The sequence below is a fragment of the Procambarus clarkii genome, chromosome 41 (assembly GCF_040958095.1).
Source record: "Procambarus clarkii isolate CNS0578487 chromosome 41, FALCON_Pclarkii_2.0, whole genome shotgun sequence".
In the NCBI taxonomy this organism is placed as follows: domain Eukaryota; kingdom Metazoa; phylum Arthropoda; class Malacostraca; order Decapoda; family Cambaridae; genus Procambarus; species Procambarus clarkii.
The window spans coordinates 24,764,355-24,791,433 of record NC_091190.1 but is presented as its reverse complement, the minus strand read 5'-3'; the positions used below and the strand labels follow the sequence as shown (position 1 = coordinate 24,791,433).

The 27,079-nt window shown below is 45.4% G+C and overlaps 1 protein-coding gene across 1 annotated transcript in view; it reads right to left on the bottom strand.

Annotated features, from left to right (window-relative positions):
• LOC123760990 (neurobeachin-like) overlaps positions 1-27,079 on the bottom strand; it is a 217,667-nt gene that overhangs the window by 24,892 nt on the left and 165,696 nt on the right. The window contains exon 4 of the mRNA XM_045746799.2: positions 18,689-18,784. Within this exon, the coding sequence (XP_045602755.2) occupies positions 18,689-18,784 (96 nt within the window). The remainder of the gene's footprint in view (positions 1-18,688; positions 18,785-27,079) is intronic.

The window sequence follows — 27,079 nt, the reverse complement described above, 5'->3', positions numbered from 1 at the left end:
CCCATGGGCAGGAATGGGCCCTTGCATAGGCCACCCTCTCCCCCCCCCCCTCTAAAAAAAATAAAAAATTGCAGTTGGTGTGCAGACCTTGCTGGTACATTTCATATATAAATCTTATTTAAAGTGTCTGAAAACTTTGTGAAAGGAGATGGTTTCAACTAATTGTAAGAAACGAAAATGTGAAGATGAATTTTTTTTTTCAGCCAGAGTAGAAGGGAGAGTTTGCATTCACAGTTAGAGGTGGTAAACCTTTGTGCCTTATCTGCCACTCAGTCAACACACAGCCAGTAACTTGAAACGCCTCTGTGAAATTAGTCACAAAAACTTTTCGTATGATTACCCACTTAAATAAGACTTGGGGAAAAGTAAGTTAAATGAGTTAAAATCATCAATAAATAGCCATCAGACGTTGTTGACATTATTCACTAAGGAAGCTGACAAAGACTGAAGCAAGTTACGTTATACCAAATATCTCTAATTTTTTGGTTTACTTTTTTGGTACATATTTAAGTCTTTATGATTACCGATATTTAAACTAATACAAATTAATAGTTTAAAAACTATATGCATGAATATTATTGCATTTAACATGCATTTTTTTTAATTTATATAAATTTTTTATAACAATGTGTAACAATACAAACAAATGTATATATGTTGTTGATGACCTGCGGCTCTCACACACCTGAAGGTGATGACCTGCGGCTCTCACACACCTGAAGGTGATGACCTGCGGCTCTCACACACCTGAAGGTGATGACCTGCGGCTCTCACACACCTGAAGGTGATGACCTGCGGCTCTCACACACCTGAAGGTGATGACCTGCGGCTCTCACACACCTGAAGGTGATGACCTGCGGCTCTCACACACCTGAACGTGATCATCTGTGGCTCTTACAGCAAGCCAGTTTGGTCAGCCATGGTGAATATATCATGCAAAAGTTATTAAATATTCACTTTCCCCTCTCTCTCTCTCTTGATATCGTAGCGAGCTTCTCTCTCTTGATATCGTAGCGAGCTTCTCTCTCTTGATATCGTAGCGAGCTTCTCTCTTGATATCGTAGCGAGCTTCTCTCTCTTGATATCGTAGCGAGCTTCTCTCTTGATATCGTAGCGAGCTTCTCTCTTGATATCGTAGCGAGCTTCTCTCTCTTGATATCGTAGCGAGCTTCTCTCTCTTGATATCGTAGCGAGCTTCTCTCTCTTGATATCGTAGCGAGCTTCTCTCTCTTGATATCGTAGCGAGCTTCTCTCTTGATATCGTAGCGAGCTTCTCTCTTGATATCGTAGCGAGCTTCTCTTGATATCGTAGCGAGCTTCTCTCTTGATATCGTAGCGAGCTTCTCTCTTGATATCGTAGCGAGCTTCTCTCTTGATATCGTAGCGAGCTTCTCTTGATATCGTAGCGAGCTTCTCTCTTGATATCGTAGCGAGCTTCTCTCTTGATATCGTAGCGAGCTTCTCTCTTGATATCGTAGCGAGCTTCTCTCTTGATATCGTAGCGAGCTTCTCTCTTGATATCGTAGCGAGCTTCTCTCTTGATATCGTAGCGAGCTTCTCTCTTGATATCGTAGCGAGCTTCTCTCTTGATATCGTAGCGAGCTTCTCTCTTGATATCGTAGCGAGCTTCTCTCTCGATATCGTAGCGAGCTTCTCTCTCGATATCGTAGCGAGCTTCTCTCTCGATATCGTAGCGAGCTTCTCTCTCGATATCGTAGCGAGCTTCTCTCTTGATATCGTAGCGAGCTTCTCTCTTGATATCGTAGCGAGCTTCTCTCTCGATATCGTAGCGAGCTTCTCTCTTGATATCGTAGCGAGCTTCTCTCTTGATATCGTAGCGAGCTTCTCTCTCGATATCGTAGCGAGCTTCTCTCTTGATATCGTAGCGAGCTTCTCTCTTGATATCGTAGCGAGCTTCTCTCTTGATATCGTAGCGAGCTTCTCTCTTGATATCGTAGCGAGCTTCTCTCTTGATATCGTAGCGAGCTTCAACACTACGCGTTCAATAGCGACACATGTCAGCCACAATTATATTTTATGATGAAGTTTGGAAAATATATTTTTTTCTTTCAAATTTCTTCTCAAGTGAAGGCGAACTTTAAGATATATAGAGAGAAGACTCATGAGGCGAGACTGCTTTAATTTTTTATGCTTTACGTGGGTTTGTCTGCCCCAGAGGTCATGACCTTCATGGTAGACTGATTTTTATATTGAGCAGCTCATACCCATATATCCTGTGTGGGGAAGAGGACCCCTACGTCAGGCTGCGAGCAGCCGCGTCTAACAGCCTGGTTGATCAGTCCAGCAACCAGGAGGCCTGGTCGACGACCGGGCCGCGGGGACACTAAGCCCCGGAAGCACCTCAAGGTAACCTCAAGGTAGGTACCCATCCTGTGTGAGGTAGGAGACCCCATAGCCATCCTGTGTGGGGAAGGGAACCCCATACCCATCCTGTGTGGGGAAGGGAACCCCATACCCATCCTGTGTGGGGAAGGGGACCCCATACCCATCCTGTGTGGAGAAGGGGACCCCATACCCATCCTGTGTGGGAAAGGGGACCCCATACCCATCCTGTGTGGGGAAGGGGACCCCATACCCATCCTGTGTGGGGAAGGGGACCCCATAGCCATCCTGTGTGAGGAAGGGAACCCCATAGCCATCCTGTGTGGGGAAGAGGACCCCATACCCATCCTGTGTGGGGAAGGGGACCCCATACCCATCCTGTGCGGGGAAGGGGACCCCATACCCATCCTGTGCGGGGAAGGGGACCCCATACCCATCCTGTGGGTGGTAGAGGAAGACGTTACAAGGGCACATAATGGGCTCAGGAACTAAACTACAAAATTTCTTTGACGAAGAAAATAAGTTTTGTTAAGGTAGTTCTAGTTACAGGTTATTGTATACATCTATAGTCTTCTATAGCACAAGAAGGTCAAGAACTGGACCACAACTGTGTCTAAGCCTGGCAATTTGCATCTATAATCAGCCAATTACACAGTTACTAATGTCACTAATAGTAGTTAAGAGGTGTTGGTGCTCTGAGCTTACTTTACGACTCAAGGCCAGCATTCGTCAATCATTTACGTCTCCACTTACGAAACATGTACATCAATCCTCGACCATGACGGCCTTGTAATCTTTAAACAGTTAAGAACTTGGTAACGCTGCGAGGTCCCCTTCAACCCAAGATAATGATGATGTGGACACCCTCGGAGCTTGTTAACTGTTTACTACATGGGAAACAAAGCTACCGCGATGGAGAAAAGATCGAACAGGTTTTGTAATTTAACCCGTCCTCAGACCAAGGTCATTCCATCCAGCTGTCGACCCCAAAGACACATTCAACAATTTGAACATACTGTTCATTCGAAATAGGAATTTTCTCAAATGTGAATTAATATTGTTATATATTACCATATTGTACATACATATATAGGCACTGGTTAGGTTAGGTGTTTAGGTTCTGTTGGCGATTATTTGTAGTACGTGGGTGAAGCATTTACAGCGTTGTGGTTCGAACAAGTCGTCAGCGAAACACTTGTTCCAGAAATGTTCGAACGTCACCAGTTTTGAGTCTTGTGTAAACCGTTTTTATTCCTAAGCAAGGGGGTTTGGCGGCTGCATGGAATGGACTTTGGCCTTTGTTTATGAGGCCGGGCTGCGTAATTGGCCACGTAAGTGCTTAAAAACTCCCGACTAAGCTGCTCGTTCACCTGTGCCTTCCAAGCGGTACAGTGCCACAGTGCCAGTGCCTTCAACTGGTAAATGCCACACTTGCGGGTAACCTGCCACCACTGATGTGATAATGTAACAAACTATATTGCTTCTTGGGACTCGCTGTTCACTAAGCTGTGGAGGTACTCTAGAACATGGCCCAAAACAACCTAACCACAGCGTTATTTCTCGCGGTAATAACGCGGCAGTAATGTTTTCGTTAGTGTGCAAGTGGTGCGTTAGAGCCTCTTGAGAGCGCCGAGAATATGCAGGAAACTTGCCGCCTGCAACATAAAGCCTGCACCGTACAACCCTGCAGAGTCGTCAGCTCAGACCTGCCGCAAATTTACCAGCATTATGGGTTTGAGGAGAGGGCGGCACTGCCCCCGTCGGCACTATATGCTCGTTAACTGCGGTAATCTTGTTAGCGGAGGCACCCACGTGAATGGAGACCTCCGCCTCAAATTCTCCCCTCCCCAACTCGTAACCTCCCCCCCCCCCAACTCGTAACCCCCCCCCCCTCTCCCAATGAACTCTTCCAAAAGGTGGACCACTAAGCGCACAAATTGTTTATTTTAAACTACCTGTACCCGGCCACGCGTTGCTGTGGCTCTGCAACGCATGCACATTGCTGAGCCACAGAAATCCTTCCCCTGCCCCCTCCCACCCCCCCCCCCCCGTCCTCCCCACCAATCCCCACTCCCTCGTCCGATGCATTTCCAAATGATATGATGTTCCCATCAGAAAAAGGGGGAACATCAAATGATCTGATGTTCCCATCTCTGAAAAATATTTACAGGAAAAAGAGAAATGAAAAACAATGAAAAAATAAACAAGTAAACTGTACTCATGAAGTGAAGGGTATGGTAAACAACGCAGCTAAATTCTAACCCAATGTCACACAAAATTAAATCGAAATGAAAATAAATCTAAATCTATGAAAATTCAATTTATCAATGCAATTGGAAACATTGAAATGGAATCATAACATTTAGTATAGCATGTGTTGCTTTTATGTGCAACAGATGGGGCTGCTGTAAAAAAAAAACATGTTTTTACCCGTCACAGGTGTGGCATGTATATAGTAGGTACATAAAAACACGCACGTATTCGAATGCAACGTTGTGTCAAAATTTCAAAGTAATCGGTGAAGAGGTTTCAGAGATTTCCCTCACATGGAAATTCACTTGAAAAACACTTAAAAAAAATAAGTTATTACCTGTCACAGACTTGACAGCTATGCAGTAGGTATATATAAACACACTCGTATGTGAATGGAACGTTGTGTCAAAATTACAAAGCAATCGGTGAAGAACTTTTGGAGATAAACAATTTCGAACAAACGAACATTTACATAGATAAGTACGTTAGAGTAACCCCATACAACTTCTGACATTTTATGCACAGCGATTTTGAAGCATTTGATCACAACGTCAAAACTTTAATGCCGAAATTTAATGAAAAGAAACCAATATTAACGGTTCCTTAAGCTATTCTTGCTGTCTCTCGTGCAAGACTGCAGTTTTTGCACAAAGTCTTGAACCGTGCTTACCAAAACCAGTTTCTAGTCTTCAAGCGGCTAGGAACCGCTCTCACAGACTGGACTGGACTGGACTGACATACTACCTTTCACCAAAAATCTAAACTGAGGTGATTTGCACTATAAAAGTCTCTCAACTCTGCGAGTAGTTGCGTCCAACAGCCCGCTTGATCAGACTACCATCCAAGAAGCCTGAATATTGACTCCTTCCCTCTTGGTAATATAGGTTGCTACGACTCGCGGTTCCCCACACCATAACGATCTTGACTGAGGGTTGTTGGGTGGTAAACGACCCTTGGCTTCATGCATTTTGGTTAGCTTTATGCTAGATGGCGCGGAACTGACGAGAAGCTCAGATGCCGACATTCCTAGGCGGTCTAGGGCAGTTGCTAGGAGGGAGGAGTGGGATGGATGGAATAGAGATCGAGGGAGAGAGGGAGAGAGCGTCGTTCCTGATGCCACAAACCAATACGCATAAAACAAAACAAAAAAATTGCATGGAATCGGAACTAAGCTTTTCTAAACCCACCATGAAACTCGCTAAGTAACCCACCATGAGACTCGCTAACTAACCCACCACCCCACCCCACTATGTCTGCCTCAATATACTGGTGGGTTGGTAAAATATACTTATAGTATAGAGCTTCATATTGAAAATATATATTTTTTCACGTTACCGTTCTAGTAAAAAGCTAAAATCTCATTCTTTTGTGAATTAAAAATCATCGCTTTGGCTAGGCTTTCAGAGCTTTCAGCTGAGGACTCCAAACTGAAATTATTATATTTCCATGAGATCAAAAGTCACGCAAAATATTTTCGAAGAGCGCACATGTTTTGAAGCGGTATGGTGACACTTGAGGGCTGAAGCGGTATTGTGACACTTGAGGGCTGAAGAGGTATGGTGACACTTGAGGGCTGAAGCGGTATTGTGACACTTGAGGGCTGAAGAGGTATGGTGACACTTGAGGGCTGAAGAGGTATGGTGACACTTGGGGGCTGAAGCGGTGTGGTGACACTTGAGGGTTGTATAAAATGAGTTCCAAGTGGTCACTTAAATTTACTTCGAACAATTCTAATTAAAATAAAATAACTTTTAAATCCTAACCGATATTAGCCCTAATTATAAAGCTGCAGCCAATCGAGTGCCGAGTTACCCAAGACACGCGTGTTCTCGGGGGAAAATTTATGGTTACTAACGATGTGGAACTTACGAAAAGGCGATTCATTAACTTTCCCCTAACTCCCTTCATCTAATTCTTACCCTCCCTACCATCTCTATAAAATCTTTATTGTTTCGCGCGCGCGCGCCTGTGCGTGTGTATTCACCTAGTTGTGCTTGCGGGGGTTGAGCTCTGCTCTTTCCGACCGCCTCTCAACTGTCTATCAATCAACTTTAACTAACTATTAACTATATATCTATTTTTCTACACACACACACACACCAGCTTCGTAATAGCTGTCTAACTTCCAGGTACCTATTTACTGCTAGGTAACAGAAGCATCAGGGTAAAAGAAACTTTACCCATTTGTTTCTGCCTGGTCTGGGAATCGAGCCCGGGACACAATTATGAGTCCTGCGCGCTGTCCGCTCAGCTACCAGACTCCCCCTGTGTACTCACCTATTTGTACTCTCCTATTTGTGCTTGCAGGATCAAGCATTGACTCTTTGATTCCGCCTTTCTAGCCATCGATTGTTTACAGCAATGAATTGTCCCATTTCCCTATCATATCTAGTTTTAAAATTATGAAGAGTTTGCTTCCACAACCTGCTCCTTAAGTGCATTCCATTTTTCCACTATCACGCTAAAAGAAAACTTCCTAACATCTCTGTGACTCATCCGAGTTTCCAGCTTCCACCCATGTCCCCTCGTTCTGTTAATATTACGTGTGAACATTTCATCTATCTCCACTTTGTCAATTCCCCTCAGTATTTTACATACGTTCCTATCATCGTCAATGGGGCCTCGTAGCCTGGTGGATAGCGAGCAGGATTCGTAATTCTGTGCCGCGGGTTCGATTCCCGCACGAGGCAGAAACAAATGGGCAAAAGTTTCTTTCACCCTGAATGCCCCTGTTACCTAGCAGTAAATAGGTACCTGGGAGTTAGTCAGCTGGCTTCCTGGGGGTGGAGGCCTGGTCGAGGACCGGGCCGCGGGGACACTAAAGCCCCGAAATCATCTCAAGATAACCTCAAGAAGATCATATCCCCTCTCCCCCTTCTTTTTCTAGTGTCGTAAGGTTCAGTTCCTACAGGCGTTCTTCATATCCCATCCCTCGTAACTCTGGGACAAGCCCCGTCGCAAACTTTTAAACCTTTTCCAGTTCCCTTATATGTTTCTTCAGGTGGGAGCTCCATGATGGCGCAGCATACTCTAAGACTGGTCTCACGTAGGCAGTGTAAGGCGCCCTAAATGCCTCCTCACTTAGGTTACTGAATGATGTTTTAACTTTTGCCAGTGTAGAGTACGCTGCTGTCGTTATCCAATTTATGTGCCTCAGGAGTTAGATTAGGTCTTACGTCCACTCCCAGGTCTCATAAGTCCACTACGGGCTCACCATAGTCCGTGCTACTAGGAACTTTGTGTTCCAGGTAGCGAATCTTAAACATCATCATCATCCCAGGTCTCTTTCTCGAATCGTTACAGGTAGGCAGTTCCCCTTCATTGTGTACTGCCCCTTTGGTCTCCAATCACCTGATCCCATTTCCTTAACTTTACATTTACTCGTGTTGAACTCCAGTAGCCATTTCTCTGACCATCTCTGCAACCTGTCCAAGTCCTCTTAGGAGCCTACAAGCCTCATCTGTCACAACTCTTCTCATTAATTTTGCGTCATCCGCGAACATTAACATGTAGGATTCCACTCTTGTAAATGTATCATTTACGTAAATTAAAAATAGAATTGGTCCCAGCACCGATCCTTGAGATACTCCACTCGTTACTGTTCCCCAGTCCGACTTCTCGCCCTCTTACCATTACTCTCTGGCTCCTTCCTGTTAGATAGTTCCTTACCTATGATAGGGCCTTTCCGCTTACTCCTGCCTGCCTCTCAAGCTTGAATAGCAATCTCATAATCTTATGTGTGGTACTGTCAAAGGCCTTTTGGCAGTCTAGAAATATGCAGTCTGCCCAACCTTCTCTGTTCTGCCTTATCCTCGTTATTTTATCATACAATTCCAAAAGGTTTGTTAAGCATGATTTCCCTGTCCAGAACCTATGTTTGTGTTTGTTTACAAATATAATCTCCAGGTGTGCAACAAGTCGTAGCCTAATTATTCTTTCAAGTATGTTGCAGGGGATGCTTGTCAGTGATACGGGTCTGTAGTTAAGTGCCTCCTCCCTATCTCCTTTCTTGAAAATCGACACATTTGTCTTCTTCCAGCAACTGGGCAATTCTCCCGACATAGGTGACTCATTAAAAAGATCATTGCCAGAGGCATGCTGAGGGCCTGCGCCGCCTCTTAGTATCCACGGTGATACTTTATATTGACCAACCGCTTTAGTTGCATCCAGTGTTGTCAACCGTTTCATTACCACCTCTGCTGTCACCTCTATATCTGATAGTCTTTCATCTAGGGTAATCTCTTCTAGCAATGGGAGCTGCTCAGGCTCGGTAGTGAACACTCCATGGAAACTGGAATTCAGTGCCTCGCAGATTTCCTTGTCACTTTCAGTATATGCCCCCCCCCCCTGTTTTCCTTAGTCTTGTCACTTGGTCGTTCACTGACATTTTTCTTCTTATATGGCTGTGTAGTAATTTAGGTTGCTCTTTAGCTTTGATGGCAATATCGTTCTCATAGTTCCTTTCCGATGTTCGTCTGATGTTAATGTAATCGTTCCTAGCTCTGTTGCATCTGATCCTGTTGTCCTCTGTCCTTTGTCTTCTGTACTTCCTCCACTCCCGCCTGCTGGCCATTTTTGCTTCCTGACACTGTCTATTAAACCATGGGTTATTATATTCCTTCTTATTTTTTCCCTTTACTGTTGGTATAAATATCTCTCCGGCCCCGTGGCATTTCCATAGGACCAGGTCCATCATATCTGTCTTTTTCCTCTAATTTCTTCCTCCCACTGCACTTCTCCCAGATAGTCCCCTATCCTCCTGTAGTCCCCTTTCCTGTAGTCAACTCTCCTTTCCCAGACCTCTCGTCGCATGGTCACAAGTTTGAATTCCATCATGTAGTCAAAGACTAGAACACAATGGTCGCTGGCCCCTAGAGGTATTTCATGCTCCAATTTCTCTATGTCGTCTACGTTCTGGGTGAAAATAAGGTCTAATAGGTTCGGTGCATCATCTCCTCTTTCCCTTGTGTCTTCCTTCACATGTTGTGTTAGGAAATTCCTGTCTATAACATCTACTAACTTTGCTCCCTACGTTTCGTCCCCTCCATGGGGATTTCTTGATTCCTAATTTATCTCTCCATGATTTAGGTCTCCCATGACCAGCAGTTTCGCATTCATTCTGTGAGCTAATGTTGCTGCCTTCTGCAGTTCATCTCTGCATGCCTTGTTGTTGTCATCATACTCCTGCCTGGGTCTTCTACTGTTTGGTGGGGGATTGTAGATTACCAAAATCACAATCTTTCTCGCATCTGCTGTCAGAGTTCCATGTACGAAGCTTGTGCTCTCATTGGTAACCCGATTTCCCAGGTCTTCGAACTTCCATTTCCGCTTTATTAGGAGTGCCATTCCCCCCTCCCCGTGTCTGTGTCCTCTTTTCTTATAACCTGGTAGCCCTCTGGAAAGATTGCAGCAGAGATCATGTCATTTATTTTAGTTTCCACTATTGCAACTATGTCAGGATCTCCCTCACTCACTCTTTCTTTTATCTCTTCTGCTTTATTAGATACCCCATCAGCATTGGTGTACCAAACCTTGAGATTCTTCATGGAAACTCTGGCACCAGAGTTCGCCCTTTCTCTGGGTGTCAGGGGGGTGAATAGGGTCTGGAGGGGTGCTTGGGGGGTGAATAGGGTCTGGAGGGGTGCTTGGGGGGTGAATAGGGTCTGGAGGGGTGCTTGGGGGGCGAATGGGGGCTGGGCATCCAGGAAGGTAGGTAGGAAGGTCTGGGGTAGGGCCTGATTAGGTAGGTCTGGAGTAGGAAGGGCATACTGGGTCTGAAGATTAGGGAAGGTCTGAGAGGCCTTTAAGGGATTGAGAGGTAGCGTAAGGTTGAGAGTCAGAGGTTGAGAGGTTGGGGGGAGGATAGAGGGAGGGGGGGGGGAAGGGGGCGGATGGAACATGGATAGTGGTAGGGAGGTTGTATTAGTCAGGAGGAACTCAGGGGTAGGTGTGGGCATTGGGGCAGAAGGGGGGAGAACCCCCCACCACCACCATCACATATTACCCCCCCCCCAGCATCACACACAACCATCTCAATGCCACTCTACTGCTCGTTTGCCCAACCTGTTATCTACCTTCAGTGTAGCTGCTGTCTACGTCTTGTCTACCAAGAGCCAATGTCTCCTCGACACGGTCTCTGACCAGGTCTCACCGCTGGTGTCTGTTCAACCAGGCTATTAGATGATGCTCTCAATCTGATGTAGTAAACACAACCTGGTTGATCAGGTATCCTCTGGAGGCGTTTGTCAAGTCCTTTTTTGAAAACCGTGTGAGGTCGACTAGTTATGTCCCGTATGTTTAGAGGAAGAGTATTGAGTATTCTTGGCCCCTTCATGTTGATAGAGTTGTCGATCCTATTGCATCTTTGATGATCTTCCAATTTTGCACTTGCAACCATGCCGGCCTCCTGATACCAAACCTGCACATGGAGATATTTCCATGTGCAGGTTTGGAAGCCTCTAATACTTTCAAGGTGAAAGAGGATAGCCAGCGTCCGCTATCATATAAAACATTTAAACATCTCGGATCGTTAAAGTGATATAGAAACACAGTTCATGACCCCATAAAATGTGTCGCAACACAATGAGAAATAAACTGTGATTTTAATTTTGTAATAGAACAACAGAACAAAATATCAACATGTATCACCAGTGCCATAAATTCGCCACGACAAACAACATATTTTGCTCGCTGTGGAAACATCAACAAATTACAGCCGTCCATCGAGTGCTGAACATTACGGCATCATTAAAAAGTGTATTTAAATATTAATTAACTTGTTAAAAAATAAAGTAAATAAAAGTTGTGTATTATCGTATAGGAGAGCGAGGGAGAGTGAGAGGTGCGACACACACACACACACACCTGGAGAAGTGCGAAACACACACACCTGGAGAGGTGCGACACACACACACCTGGAGAGGTGCGAAACACACACACCTGGAGAGGTGCGAAACACACACACCTGGAGAGGTGCGAAACACACACACCTGGAGAGGTGCGAAACACACACACCTGGAGAGGTGCGAAACACACACACCTGGAGAGGTGCGAAACACACACACCTGGAGAGGTGCGAAACACACACACCTGGAGAGGTGCGAAACACACACACCTGGAGAGGTGCGAAACACACACACCTGGAGAGGTGCGAAACACACACACCTGGAGAGGTGCGAAACACACACACACCTGGAGAGGTGCGAAACACACACACCTGGAGAGGTGCGAAACACACACACCTGGAGAGGTGCGAAACACACACACCTGGAGAGGTGCGAAACACACACACCTGGAGAGGTGCGAAACACACACACCTGGAGAGGTGCGAAACACACACACCTGGAGAGGTGCGAAACACACACACCTGGAGAGGTGCGAAACACACACACACCTGGAGAGGTGCGAAACACACACACACCTGGAGAGGTGCGAAACACACACACCTGGAGAGGTGCGAAACACACACACCTGGAGAGGTGCGAAACACACACACCTGGAGAGGTGCGAAACACACACACCTGGAGAGGTGCGAAACACACACACCTGGAGAGGTGCGAAACACACACACCTGGAGAGGTGCGAAACACACACACCTGGAGAGGTGCGAAACACACACACCTGGAGAGGTGCGAAACACACACACACCTGGAGAGGTGCGAAACACACACACCTGGAGAGGTGCGAAACACACACACCTGGAGAGGTGCGAAACACACACACACCTGGAGAGGTGCGAAACACACACACCTGGAGAGGTGCGAAACACACACACCTGGAGAGGTGCGAAACACACACACCTGGAGAGGTGCGAAACACACACCTGGAGAGGTGCGAAACACACACACCTGGAGAGGTGCGAAACACACACACCTGGAGAGGTGCGAAACACACACACCTGGAGAGGTGCGAAACACACACACCTGGAGTGGGTTTCACACGTCCTCCTACTCCCCCAGCCCGGCCAAGACCAGGCTTGACAGTTACTTGACAATAGGCCTAATAAAATAGATAAAATAAAATAGGCCTAATAAAATAGATAAAATAAAATAGGCCTTTTATTTCCAATGAGTGAAATATATCTAATACATAGAGTTTAGACAAATTAGTCACAAACCGATCAGGATAACTTGCCAAAAGAAATAAAAAGCATGCCACGTATATTAATATATAAACAATATGGATTAAGGGAATGATTGGTGGTAACAGTATCGCCCCACCACCAGGTCGTCACCACCGTGGCAGTCACCACAGCCGTTCACCACCAACGATCATCCCCAAATCAACCCGTCCACTTAAAAAATAACATCGCTTTTCGCTCGTATGCGCGCTATGGCCAAAAGAGGACGTAATTTGATATGAAATCGACTCACAAAAGTGACGTACTCTCCCATTTTCTGTTCGAGTCGTCCGGCCTACTCGGAAAGGTTAGGAGAGGAAACTTTCAATTCAATTGTGTTAGGAAAACACTTTTTGTCAAATGTTGATACTGTTCTTAAAAGATTTCCCCATTTTGCACCCGCAAGATAACGTAAGCTTTTAAGGGTTGATAAATGTTAATCTTCTTGTTTGAGGAGCTGTTCACTTGAGACAGTTAAGCAAGTCCCAGCTGTGTCTGGGTACAAGTGACAAGATGAACAACCCAGCGGGTTTTCTTCCTATTGGGGAGTGTTGTACATTCTGCTATGGCGGTATGTTCACTCACAAGATGAGTGGCGCTGCCCAATAAACTCGCCCCTCGGGGCAAAATTTAAAAAAAATTTAATGATCCTGGGATCGGATGCGCCCACGCCCAGTTATGTGATCACTGATAAGCAGATACACGGCAGAACTTTTAAGAAGAGAGGATGGAAGTTAAAAATGTTTGAGGACAGATGCAAGATACACTCTGCCACAAAGGGAGGCAGAGAACATACATCCAGAATTAAAATCCAAGAGGAAATGCAGAGTCTAGCACGTTATCTTGAGATGATTTCGGGGCTTTAGTGTCCCCGCGGCCCGGTCCTCGACCAGGCCTCCACCCCCAGGAAGCAGCCCGTGACGGCTTACTAACACCCAGGTACCTATTTTACTGCTAGCTAACAGGGGCATAGGGTGAAAGAAACTCTTCCCATTGTTTCTCGCCGGCGCCCGGGATCGAACCCGAGACCACAGGATCACAAGTCCAGTGTGCTGTCCGCTCGGCCGACCGGCTCCCAAAATTTAGGTGAAGACGTGAAGACAAGAGAAAAACAGAAATTTTATATCTGCTGATATTATTCATGTGGTATATGCAAATATGGGCTTTTAGTTAGAGCTAATGGAATATGCAAATATCAGCACCATATAAAATGTTGGAATACTCTCAATATAGGTAAATATTGAATATTTTCCCACCCAAATATGTGTAAAAGCTCACTAAGTAAAACGAATGTTATGACTGATAACTGTGACTATGCTATGATTCCTCTGATTACTAAAATACTATGACTGATTCCTGACGCCTAAAATTCTTATCAGAGTAATCTGACGAACAAAATCAACTGAATGTCAGAACAGCCATTACTGAAGCAGTCATAATCCTCCATACCGATGAGGCTTTTTTGTCAAGAGAAAGATAAGAAGATTAGTTAGAAATGACAAAATTCTACCACCAACTCTCAAATACCAGACAGAACACAGTTGCATCCCTCTTCCAGAACCAAAAATATTAACACCAAATAAAATACACAGCCCATTCACAAATGTTATAACATTTATATCTGTCAACATTCAGGGTCATTCCAGCTTGTCATTTTTCTTACAGATGTGACAGCTGTTCTATTGTATGCTTTAAAAGCGCGGTCTTCTGACATGATTATTCCCAAATCTTGTATATGTCTTGTTCTTTCCATTGTGTTTTCCATTTTTATTTTTTTCGGGTTTAGCATAGCACTTCAGCTGGAACTCTTCGTCATTAAAAATCATACGATTTTCTGTGGTCAATTAGAAGACCTGATTTACATCAGTTTGGAGGTTTGCTGTGTCCTCTCTCTAGTGTCTACTCTCATAAAAATCCTAGTGTCTTCTTGATAGGATGTTACAGTACTATAGTTTGTGGCCTTGTCTATGTCCCATATGAGGCTGTGGGCTCCCGATGTGCCCCCTGGGGGCGTCGTGAGCTCCCGGTGTGCCCCTGGGGGCGTCGTAGGGGCCGGCTTCTGCTCTACCTGGGAACACTGGAAAACATTATGCGTTTTAGAAGAGGGGCCGTGTTTTTTGCTTAGCTACCAGTGTTCTGTGTGCGGCTGTGCAGGTGTGACTTCCTGAGGGACTCCTGGAGCTCCCCAATCTTCTGCCCATTAGAGTATTTACCCGCTGCAAGGCGCATTTGTTTCCACCACCAAGCGACGTTCCTTTAGCCATTAGGCTTTGCAATTTACCCTTAAAGGATAGGCCGGGGTGCATCCGATCCCTTGGTCGTCCTCACCCCTAAACTAACGACAACAACCATAACGAGGCATGGTGCAATTGATAGTTAATTTGCATGTTGCACGTGCAACAGTGAAGTTGAAAAGCTTATTCAAATTAAACTAAAAGCACACATTGCTGTTCTGAAAACAATAGAATATAATTCAGTCTGTATGTCCTGTTTTAAACATGTTGCAAGCAGTATTATTTGCATACTGATTGTTATATTGGAGTCCACCCAGCACACTCCATCAATATGTTTTAGAAATAATATTATCGTCAACAGATTTCCTCTGAGGAAAATTTAACTTAAAATCAACCAGTACCAACAGTCGGCTGATGAGACTGCCCAAGTATGAACTTCCAACACCAATATCTTTAGTTAAGGCAGCCAGCAAGGAGACTGTGCAGAATTAACTGTTTATGGGATTAATGTAAAAGCTGACCGTTCTACACTTGCCAGAGATACGTTTTAGTTGTGATTAGCAGGAAAGATGTTAGACAGTGATAGGCCAACACTGTCTAGGGGTCTGGGAGCCCAGCTCTGCAGCTCCTTAAATAGGTAGTCGGTTGGTGGATACCTGGTGGATGGGGTTCTGGGAGTAGTTCTACTCCCCAAGCCTGGTCCTAGGCCAGGCTTGACTTGTGAGAGTTTGGTCCACTAGGGAGTGGGACCTACTGTTTCGGGACTACTAATTCCCGTTAAGTAGTTCCTTACTGTTTTCTTCTGTTAAGCAGTGTTTAATATGTCAGGCAGTGATTCTCTTTAGTGAACAGACTGTGATAATTACTTGAATAATTATCAAAGGATAATTTATTGGTCAACTATATAGTGAATCATTCTATGGTCTAAAGAGACGCTGGTTGATCAAGTGTGTAATTAATGTTGCTTGTGTAGTTAAGTCGGTGTTGGATATTGTGTTATTGTGTTAATTACCACCAGTTGCCTAGACTGGAACAGTTAACTTGCAGCTTCATTATTTATTGTTCATGTATTGACTATTTCCTGTCCGTGTTCCCTAAATACACCTGTTTAAACTTTTAGTCATTGTTTCAATACTCCTAAACCTTTGTAAGTCATTTATTATTAAAACTACCTTTCCCCAGCAAAGACAGTTGGGGGTAAAAGTTTACTAGTGTGTGCGATTTAAAATAAATGGCAACAGGTCGGCTTACAACACACTTTTAAAGATTTTATGATGTGTGATGTTAGTGCTACTGGCCTATAATTTTTGGTGCCTGCTATATTACCTCCTTTAGAAGTGATGCAATCTCTCCTGTTTTAAGTATGTCTGGGATAACACCTGTATCTAGGCTCCGTTCCAAATGGTATTTAGGGCCTCAAAGTTATTTTTGGGGAATTCTAGGAATCAGGGCCTGGTGTGGAGTGCATGAACATGTTGATTATTGCTACCTCAAAGTACTCACCTAATGTTGCTTGCGAGGGTTGAGCTCTGGCTCTTTGGTCCCGCCTCTCAACTGTCAGTTAACTGAGTCCAGTACGGTCAACGTCTGATATATGGATAGATGTTGGAATCACTTTCATTAATAATTCCTCTGTGTTATCGGTGTACAGAGCGTTCAGTGAGTCACTGAAAACAGATTCGTTCTGCATCCTCAACATTTCACTTATTTCTTTGTTGTCACGTGTGAAAGTTTCACCACCCTCGGTCGGCCGAGCAGGGAGCCGGTCGGCCTAGCGGACAGCACGCTGGACTTGTGATCCTGTGGTCCTGGGTTCGATCCCAGGCGCCGGCGAGAAACACTGGGCAGAGTTTCTTTCACCCTATGCCCCTGTTACCTAGCAGTAAAATAGGTACCTGGGTGTTAGTCAGCTGTCACGGGCTGCTTCCTGGGGGTGGAGGCCTGGTCGAGGACCGGGCCGCGGGGACACTAAAAAAAAAAAGCCCCGAAATCATCTCAAGATAACCTCAAGATAACCCTTGTGTAGGGGCTCAATGTTAGATGTAATTTATGGTATAGATTTTTGCAAAAAATAAGTATTTTGTATTTCTCTCTATTTCACTGATGGCCTTTTGCTCTTTTTCTCTCTCCTGGAATTTATGCTTTCTGTTGTTTTTGCTCGATAATTGTTATTTCTCTACATAAACTTCCCTTAGGAAGAGAGAGATAACTTAGGAGAGATAACTCTCTTAGGAGAGAGAGATAACCTCCCCCGTCGGTCATGTGGTAGAGTAGTTCCGTAATTTCTCTTTCTTCGCCTAGAGAGGGGACGCCGTTTTCGTTCCAATTTTGTTCTTAGTGGGATATATGTAGTGCTACCTTGCCTATTTCCTTGAAACACTGATTTAGATTTCCTTATTTATCTCTTCTTCTCAGCTTATTTCTGCGAGGCTAGTTAATTTACTAGTAAAATTGAGTCTGCTTAATTCTCCTCCACCTCTGTGGTATAAGACTGTCCGCACAGTACTAGTGCCCATGCTAGCGTCAACTTTGCATTCAGCACCGCTCCTGTGCCAGGTAAGTCCACCACGGGCTCACCATAGCCCGTGCTACTGGCCCCGCTCCTGTGCCAGGTAAGTTACGGGCTCACCATATCCCGTGCTACTTGGAACTTGTTCCGAGTAGCTGAATCTATAACAACAACAACAACAGCCAACTTTGATTATGTTGTCATGTGAGTAACCTGTGTCTGTAAGCACTGTGGCTCCTAACTAGTTCATCACTTCGTGACAATAAGGTAAAGGGTGTTTTCCAATAGGTCCCCACCGTTTGACTGATGAAGATTAAGCCACCCAAAAGGTGGCACGGGCATGAATAGCCCGTAAGTGGTGGCCCTTTTGAGCCATTACCAGTATCAATAGATGATACTGGAGATCTGTGGAGGTGCGACTGCGCCCTGCGTGACGGGAGATGTCTCTCGTGTCCCCAACATTTGCCGGTTTAGGTCAAACATGACACATGCGCAAGAGGTCATTTGCCTGACTATTTATTTACACAACTTCCTGGGAATCGCCCCGATATAACGGCATTTCCTGCAATTTCCATTTTAGGTGCCTTAAATTGATGTCACAACGTAAGCCGATGTTTGGGGCTAGTTGTGCGAGGCCTAAATAAGGCCTAAACTAGCCCACATTCTAATACTCGTACACCGTAAAGCCTAGAGTAATAACTACTGGCCAATGCTAAACAATTACATCCCTGCCATGACCAGGACGACATACCATTTGCTGCAACACCCGCTAGCAATGACTTCCACATTTATATTTTAGCGTGGTCGAGGCTGCAAGATTGCAAGGGTTATGTTGAGGGTTGGCGGTGACAGGTGAGGGGAAATACGAGGGTGGCGGAGAGGGGAGAGAGAGGGAGGAGGGAGGTAAGATGGGGGGAGAGGGGGAAGTACGAAGGGGGAGAGGAGGGGGGGGGGAGAAAGTAAGATTGGGAGAAAGGGAAGACAAGACGGGCGAGAGAAGGGAGGCAGGAGGGGACAATGAAGGGAGGCAAGGATGGATAATGAAGCAGGGATAGATGGATGAAGGCAATATGGTCGGGGTTCGATCACTGGCCAGAGGCACGACGACAAAAGATACCAATGCGCCAGTGTTCGCCCCTGTGCACCCAGCAGTAATTAAGACCCTGGCTGTAAAACACCTATTGAAAGTCTTCACCCTACGCCCGCTGAGAAGAGAAGTCGTCTACTCACCGAGCCCTTCTTGCCAGGGAAGGAGAAGAAGACATCAGGGCCAGAGCGGTTGGGCATCTGCCGGAGCACTCCTAGCAGTTTGGCAGAGTGCCGGGGCTGAAACAAAGAAATCACTATTTAATATACATTACAAAAACCCACCGTAAATATACGCTATTAAGTATTAGACGTAACTATACGCTAAACACACTCAAATGTAGGAAACCCAAAATTAACTCTTGAACCTATGTAGGAAACCCAAAATTAACTCTTGAACCTACGTTACCAAAATTAACTCTTGAACCTACGTTACCAAAATTAACTCTTGAACCTATGTAGGAAACCCAAAATTAACTCTTGAATCTACGTTACCAAAATTAACTCTTGAACCTACGTTACCAAAATTAACTCTTGAACCTATGTAGGAAACCCAAAATTAACTCTTGAACCTACGTTACCAAAATTAACTCTTGAACCTACGTTACCAAAATTAACTCTTGAACCTACGTTACCAAAATTAACTCTTGAACCTACGTTACCAAAATTAACTCTTGAACCTACGTTACCAAAATTAACTCTTGAACCTACGTTACCAAAATTAACTCTTGAACCTACGTTACCAAAATTAACTCTTGAACCTACGTTACCAAAATTAACTCTTGAACCAACGTTACCAAAATTAACTCTTGAACCTATGTAGGAAACCCAAAATTAACTCTTGAACCTACGTTACCAAAATTACCTCTTGAACCTACGTTACCAAAATTAACTCCTGAACCTACGTTACCAAAATTAACTCTTGAACCTACGTTACCAAAAATCACTTAAAATCATTTAGCTCTGTGCACTACAAATGACAAAAATGAATCAGAAATTAGTTTGGGAATTAATATGCAATATTTAAATCATTATGAATTATTTGCATTGAAAAAGCTCCCTATTTTGGTGAGTAAATAAACATGGGATGAATTATTCCGCTCGAGTTGTTGAAGAGCTTCACATGCTAGACATAATCGCACTTCATGACCATCACAAGAGCACTAACGAACCTAAAATTATGTTACAGGTTAGAGATGTATAGCCGCACAGGTGTGTACAGCCGCACACAGGTGTGTATAGCCGCGCACAGGTGTGTATAGCCGCGCACAGGTGTGTATAGCCGCGCGCAGGTGTGTATAGCCGCGCACAGGTGTGTACAGCCGCGCGCAGGTGTGTACAGCCGCACAGGTGTGTATAGCAGCACAGGTGTGTATAGCCGCACACAGGTGTATACAGCCGCACAGGTGTGTATAGCCGCACAGGTGTGTGTACAGCCGCACAGGTGTGTATAGCAGCACAGGTGGCAATAGCCACACAGGTGCATAAGACTGACTGGCTACAAGGCCGTCGGTCAAGACTGACTCTGGCTGTAAGTCAGAATGTGCCCGAGAGGTGTCAACGTTTCGGTCCATCAAGATGAGACTTGGCAAAGACCGAAACGCCCCACAAACATTTTCTATGTAGGTCGGGTTATTCACATCTTTCAACAAACAAATAATTGATGCAAAATGTTTTTCCTTTATAACCGATTAGCAATAATTTCCATTCATAAATAAAATTGTCATTTACAGCAGACTGTAAATCTACGGAGAGATTTACATGTCGAGCCTGCATAATGAATTACATGTTGGGCCAACTATTTACTGCCAAAAAGGTTTGAATAACCCCGACTTACACACCTGAAACAAAATTAAATGACTGATTACTGTTGCACTATCGGTTGAATCCGTCAGTATTCACCGAGTTGTAAATAGGTACCTGGGAGTTAGGCAACTGTTGTGGATGGCGTCATGAAGGTCAGTTCTACCCTTCAGCCTAGGGTAGAACCTCCTTAAGTCTAACAGCTTACCTGTCCCAGCCTATGGGAAAGGGATCAGTCAAGCGAACTATTGTAGAGAAGACATGCGAGTCTACCCATAAAATAACCCGTTTTCTGTAACGAGTTCCGGGTCATAGTGAAAGTAAGAGAATGGGAAGTGGGGGAGAGGGTGAATTAACGTGGGAAAGAGAATGGCCAAAGTAACGACGATGGAACAGGAGAGGGAGAATGGTAAAGTAATTCAAACTGAGGGTAACATGTACGTAGAAAGGAAAGGGGAAAATGGAATTAAGTATAGACATCGATGTTGATGGGTTATCTTCTTATCTATCTTGAGATGATTTCGGGACTTTTTTTTTAGTGTCCCCGCGGCCCGGTCCTCAACCAGGCCTCCACCCCCCAGGAAGCAGCCCGTGACAGTTGACTAACACCCAGGTACCTATTTTACTGCTAAGTAACAGGGGCATAGGGTGAAAGAAACTCTGCCCGATGTTTCTCGCCGGCGCCTGGGATCGAACCCAGGACCACAGGATCACAAGTCCAGCGTGCTGTCCGCTCGGCCGACCGGCTCCCTAACGCGACGGGTAGAGATGTTCTCTCATCAAGTTGACATGATGAAAGAACATCATGTAGTGAAGTAACATGATGTTCACCATCTTCCTAAAACAACCCACACTGCCCTTACACACATACACTTCATTATATACCAACTAGACTCAACTCTCACCCAAGTCCTCTCACTTAACTTAAGTATTGAGTATCGTCAATGTTGCGATCATGTCTCCTAGTTCACGACACATGTAGGCTACCACGGCACACCAGAATATTACTCTCCACTAGTTCAGTTGAATGCAACTTCTTTGAGTGAAGGGATGAGTGACGCTAAGTGAGTCTACTCATGAACACGTTTCTGAGCATGTATACATAAGCATACTCAAGCACAGTATACATAAGCATACTCTCGCCTAGTTAAGCTAAGCTAACTGTACATGTGGAGGTTGAGCTTAGGCTCTTTGGTCCCGTCTCACAACCGTCAATCAACTGATGTACAGATTCTTGAGCCTACTGGGCTCTATCATATGTACACTTGAAACTATGTATGGAGTCAGCCTCCGTCACATCACTGCCTAATACATTCCACCTGTTAACTACTCTGACACTGAAATTCCTTCCACTGTCTCTGTGGTTCATTTGATGCTTAACTTCCGCACGTGTCCTGTATTTTATTTACCACCCGTGTTAAATAGTACGTCTTTACCTGTCCTGTTAATTCCTGTGTACACGCGCGCGCGCACACGCAGGACAAGGGGTAGGGGGGGTATGGGGGGTAGGGGGGGTATGGGGGGGGTAGGGGAGAGAGAGGTGTAATAGATATTATAAGAAAAAATTAGGTCGTCAGTATATTAGACAACCGATGGTTATAATGGCAGGGTCCAAGAGCTAAGAGCTCGGTCCTACACACACACACACACACACACACACACACACACACACACACACACACACACACACACACACACACACACACACACACACACACACACACACACTACTGCTTCATGCCCTCTGCTATAATACAAATATTAAAACAAGTTCCACCCAACCTGTGGTATTTAACAAGCTGTGAATGAGCTGTTAGGCCATCATTAAAAGGCGGCACTAAATCAAAGGGCCCGCCATCATACACAACAATCTGCCACAGCCAGTTAACAGTTAAACCATCTCTGTACTGCCTGGTTTCAATAGGTACAACTGAAGACACATGTCAAGCCTGGAGCCCTCTTCCCAGATGGTAACTCTGAGACCCCGTCATCACAACACGGGGGACACACACCCTCAGAACACGCGACCCCCCTCCCAGAACACGCGACACACCCCTTCCCAGAACACGCGACCCCCTTCCCAGAACAAGCGACACACCCCCCCCCAGAACACGCGACACTCCCCCTCCCAGAACACGCGACACTCCCCCTCCCAGAACACGCGACACACCCCCCTCCCAGAACACGCGACACTCCCCCTCCCAGAACACGCGACACACCCCCCTCCCAGAACACGCGACACACCCCTCCCCCAGAACACGCGACACCCCCCCCTCCCAGAACACGCGACACACACCCCCTCCCAGAACACGCGACACCCCCCACCCAGAACACGCGACACACACCCCCAGAACACGCGACACCCCCCCCCCCCCACCAGAACACGCGACACCCCCCGTCCCAGAACACGCGACACCCCCCCCCCCCCAGAACACGCGACACACCCCCTCCCCCCCCCAGAACACGGGACACGCCCCTCCCCCCCCCCAGAACACGGGACACACCCCTCCCCCCCAGAACACGGGACACACACCCCCCCCAGAACACGCGACACCCCCCCCCCCACCAGAACACGGGACACCAGAATATATTAAAGTTCACACAATATTCTGACCTGGCTCTTTCAATCCTATAATCCTCTCAGTGGGTTCCCGCCAACATGCATTCACCGCGTGGGTAGAATAGCGCGCACAACCACCTCCCAGCATGCATCAACGGACACCTGGGGAGACGCTAGGTGCTGATCCTAGCAGCCATCCTGACACTGGCTGGGGGAGACGCTAGGTGCTGATCCTAGCACCCATCCTGACACTGGCTGGGGAGACGCTAGGTGCTGATCCTAGCACCCATCCTGCCACTGGCTGGGGAGACGCTAGGTGCTGATCCTAGCATCCATCCTGCCACTGGCTGGGGAGACGCTAGGTGCTGATCCTAGCACCCATCCTGACACTGGCTGGGGAGACGCTAGGTGCTGATCCTAGCATCCATCCTGACACTGGCTGGGGAGACGCTAGGTGCTGATCCTAGCACCCATCCTGACGCTGGCTGGGGAGACGCTAGGTGCTGATCCTAGCACCCATCCTGCCAGGTAGATTAAGGAGATAAAACAAACGACAGATGCCGTCTTACCAACGCGAGCACAAGGAGCTAAACAACGCCTTCGTTAAGAGCAAGTAAAGAGCATATTAAAGCACGTAGCTCCGCCCAGCACCACAAATAAGGCATTACTGTAAAGCTTTGACAAACTCTTCGGAAATATTTAAGGAAGTTTTCCCTTTAACAGCACCCAACGCCTCTCGCTAGACTCTCAAAATTGATAAACCTGTTTTGGGGATAAGCTGTTTACTCAAGAGTCATCATTTTATATCGAACAATAATTACGAACACTTGGAGCAACTGTTACGCTTTTCTTGCAGGTCTGTGTTCGATCTCCGATGGTCCAATGGTGGAGCAGCATTGCTACCCCTCCCAGCACCTTGTCCCTTCCAAGTGCTATGTAGTAATACTGACTTAGCATGTTTAGTAATTACCTTACTAATTAAATTCAGGCTCCATAAAGCTGCCGTAAGACAGCCTGACCGTTTAAGATAATTTTATGCAGTGATGACCATGTTGCCGTGCAGGCTCCAAAGACAAACAGCCTCATTGATCAGGAAAGGCTGGGCTAAGAGAGGAACCATCGCAGTCAACAGCTGATATACACAGGAAATATATCACATACACTAACTATTTACAACATTATATCAAATATGCTTCGTATCGTGGAATAATGTCGTGCAGGCAAATTGTATAACTGCACATATATAAATTATTTAAATTTTAGAGTGTCAGAAACGAAGACTAAAATTGGTGCCCAGCTGTTTACAAAGACTAAATTGGTGCCCCAGCTGTTTACAAAGACTAAATTGGTGCCCCAGCTGTTTACAAAGACTAAAATTGGTGCCCCAGCTGTTTACAAAGACTAAATTGGTGCCCCAGCTGTTTACAAAGACTAAATTGGTACCCAGCTGTTTACAAAGACTAAATTGGTGCCCAGCTGTTTACAAAGACTAAATTGGTGCCCCAGCTGTTTACAAAGACTAAATTGGTACCCAGCTGTTTACAAAGACTAAATTGGTACCCCAGCTGTTTACAAAGACTAAAATTGGTGCCCCAGCTGTTTACAAAGACTAAATTGGTACCCAGCTGTTTACAAAGACTAAATTGGTGCCCCAGCTGTTTACAAAGACTAAAATTGGTGCCCCAGCTGTTTACAAAGACTAAATTGGTACCCAGCTGTTTACAAAGACTAAATTGGTGCCCCAGCTGTTTACAAAGGCTAAAATTGGTGCCCCAGCTGTTTACAAAGACTAAATTGGTACCCAGCTGTTTACAAAGACTAAATTGGTGCCCCAGCTGTTTACAAAGACTAAATTGGTGCCCCAGCTGTTTACAAAGACTAAAATTGGTGCCCAGCTGTTTACAAAGACTAAATTGGTGCCCAGGTGTTTACAAAGACTAAATTGGTGCCCAGCTGTTTACAAAGACTAAATTGGTGAACAGCTGTTTACAAAGACCAAATTGGTGCCCAGCTGTTTATAAAGACCAAATTGGTGCCCAGCTGTTTATAAAGACCAAATTGGTGCCCAGCTGTTTATAAAGACCAAATTGGTGCCCCAGCTGTTTACAAAGACCAAATTGGTGCCCAGCTGTTTACAAAGACCAAATTGGTACCCAGCTGTTTACAAAGACCAAATTGGTACCCAGCTGTTTACAAAGACCAAATTGGTACCCAGCTGTTTACAAAGACCAAATTGGTGCCCAGCTGTTTACAAAGACTAAAATTGGTGCCCCAGCTGTTTACAAAGACTAAATTGGTGCCCCAGCTGTTTACAAAGACTAAAATTGGTGCCCCAGCTGTTTACAAAGACTAAATTGGTGCCCAGCTGTTTACAAAGACTAAATTGGTGCCCAGCTGTTTACAAAGACTAAAATTGGTGCCCCAGCTGTTTACAAAGACTAAATTGGTGCCCAGCTGTTTACAAAGACCAAATTGGTGCCCCAGCTGTTTACAAAGACTAAATTGGTGCCGAGCTGTTTACAAAGACCAAATTGGTGCCCCAGCTGTTTACAAAGACTAAATTGGTGCCGAGCTGTTTACAAAGACCAAATTGGTGCCCAGCTGTTTACAAAGACCAAATTGGTACCCAGCAGTTAAAAAACATCGTCAATTTGCTTTCATGAAGATGTTTCAGACGTCAGAAATAACTAGAGACAGAAACCAGGTAAATACAATTAAAAACCTTCTTTATAGTTGCACAGTAATGGTCGAGTTAGTCTGCACAATAACTCGGTATATTATTTATATGAAAGCCGTAATAACAGCATATCCTGTGGTCATTAAAATTATACACCGAATAGTTCAGATTTGAGATTTAGAGTTATGGTGCAGTGAAGAGGTTGACAGCCATAGGAAACACAGCTTCCAATTACCGCGGTGAGAATTGCCAGAACAAACAGCATCAAATAATAGTGACGAGAATAAAATTTGAAGGATTGATATGAAGTAATTATACCGTAATGTTATAGATATTCGGACGCGCGCGCGCACACACATGCACGCACGCACACTCACCGGAGGGTATCGATTCATTTCTCTCAATGTTTGCGGACGATGCTAAAATTATGAGAAGGATTAAAACAGAAGAGGACTGTTTGAGGCTTCAAGAAGACCTAGACAAGCTGAAGGAATGGTCGAACAACTGGTTGTTAGAGTTTAACCCAACCAAATGTAATGTAATGAAGATAGGTGTAGGGAGCAGGAGGCCAGATACAAGGTATCATCTGGGAGAGGAAATTCTTCAGGAGTCAGAGAAGGAAAAAGACTTGGGGGTTGATATCACGCCAGACCTGTCTCCTGCAGCCCATATCAAGAGGATAACATCAGCGGCATATGCCAGGCTGGCCAACATACGAACGGCATTCAGAAACTTGTGTAAAGAATCATTCAGAACTTTGTATACCACACATGTCAGACCAATCCTGGAGTATGCAGCCCCAGCATGGAGTCCATATCTAGTCAAGCATAAGACTAAACTGGAAAAGGTTCAAAGGTTTGCCACCAGACTAGTACCCGAGCTGAGAGGTATGAGCTACGAGGAGAGACTACGGGAATTAAACCTCACTTCGCTGGAAGACAGAAGAGTTAGGGGGGACATGATCACCACATTCAAGATTCTGAAGGGAATTGATAGGGTAGATAAAGACAGTCTATTTAACACAAGGGGAACACGCACAAGGGGACACAGGTGGAAACTGAGTGCCCAAATGAGCCACAGAGATATTAGAAAGAACTTTTTTAGTGTCAGAGTGGTTGACAAATGGAATGCATTAGGAAGTGATGTGGTGGAGGCTGACTCCATACACAGTTTCAAGTGTAGATATGATAGAGCCCAATAGGCTCAGGAATCTGTACACCTGTTGATTGACGGTTGAGAGGCGGGACCAAAGAGCCAGAGCTCAACCCCCGCAAACACAACTAGGTGAGTACAACTAGGCGAGTACACCCCCCCCCCCCCCCACACACACACACTAGTTAGTAACGGCTGATTAACAGTTGAGAGGCGGGCCGAAAGAGCAGAGCTCCCTTCCAAGTACAACTAGGTGAATACAACTAAGTGAACACACACACACAGAGCATGTTCCATCAACAGGCTCAAGGTTAGGTTAGGTTAGGTTAGGTCGCTACCACAC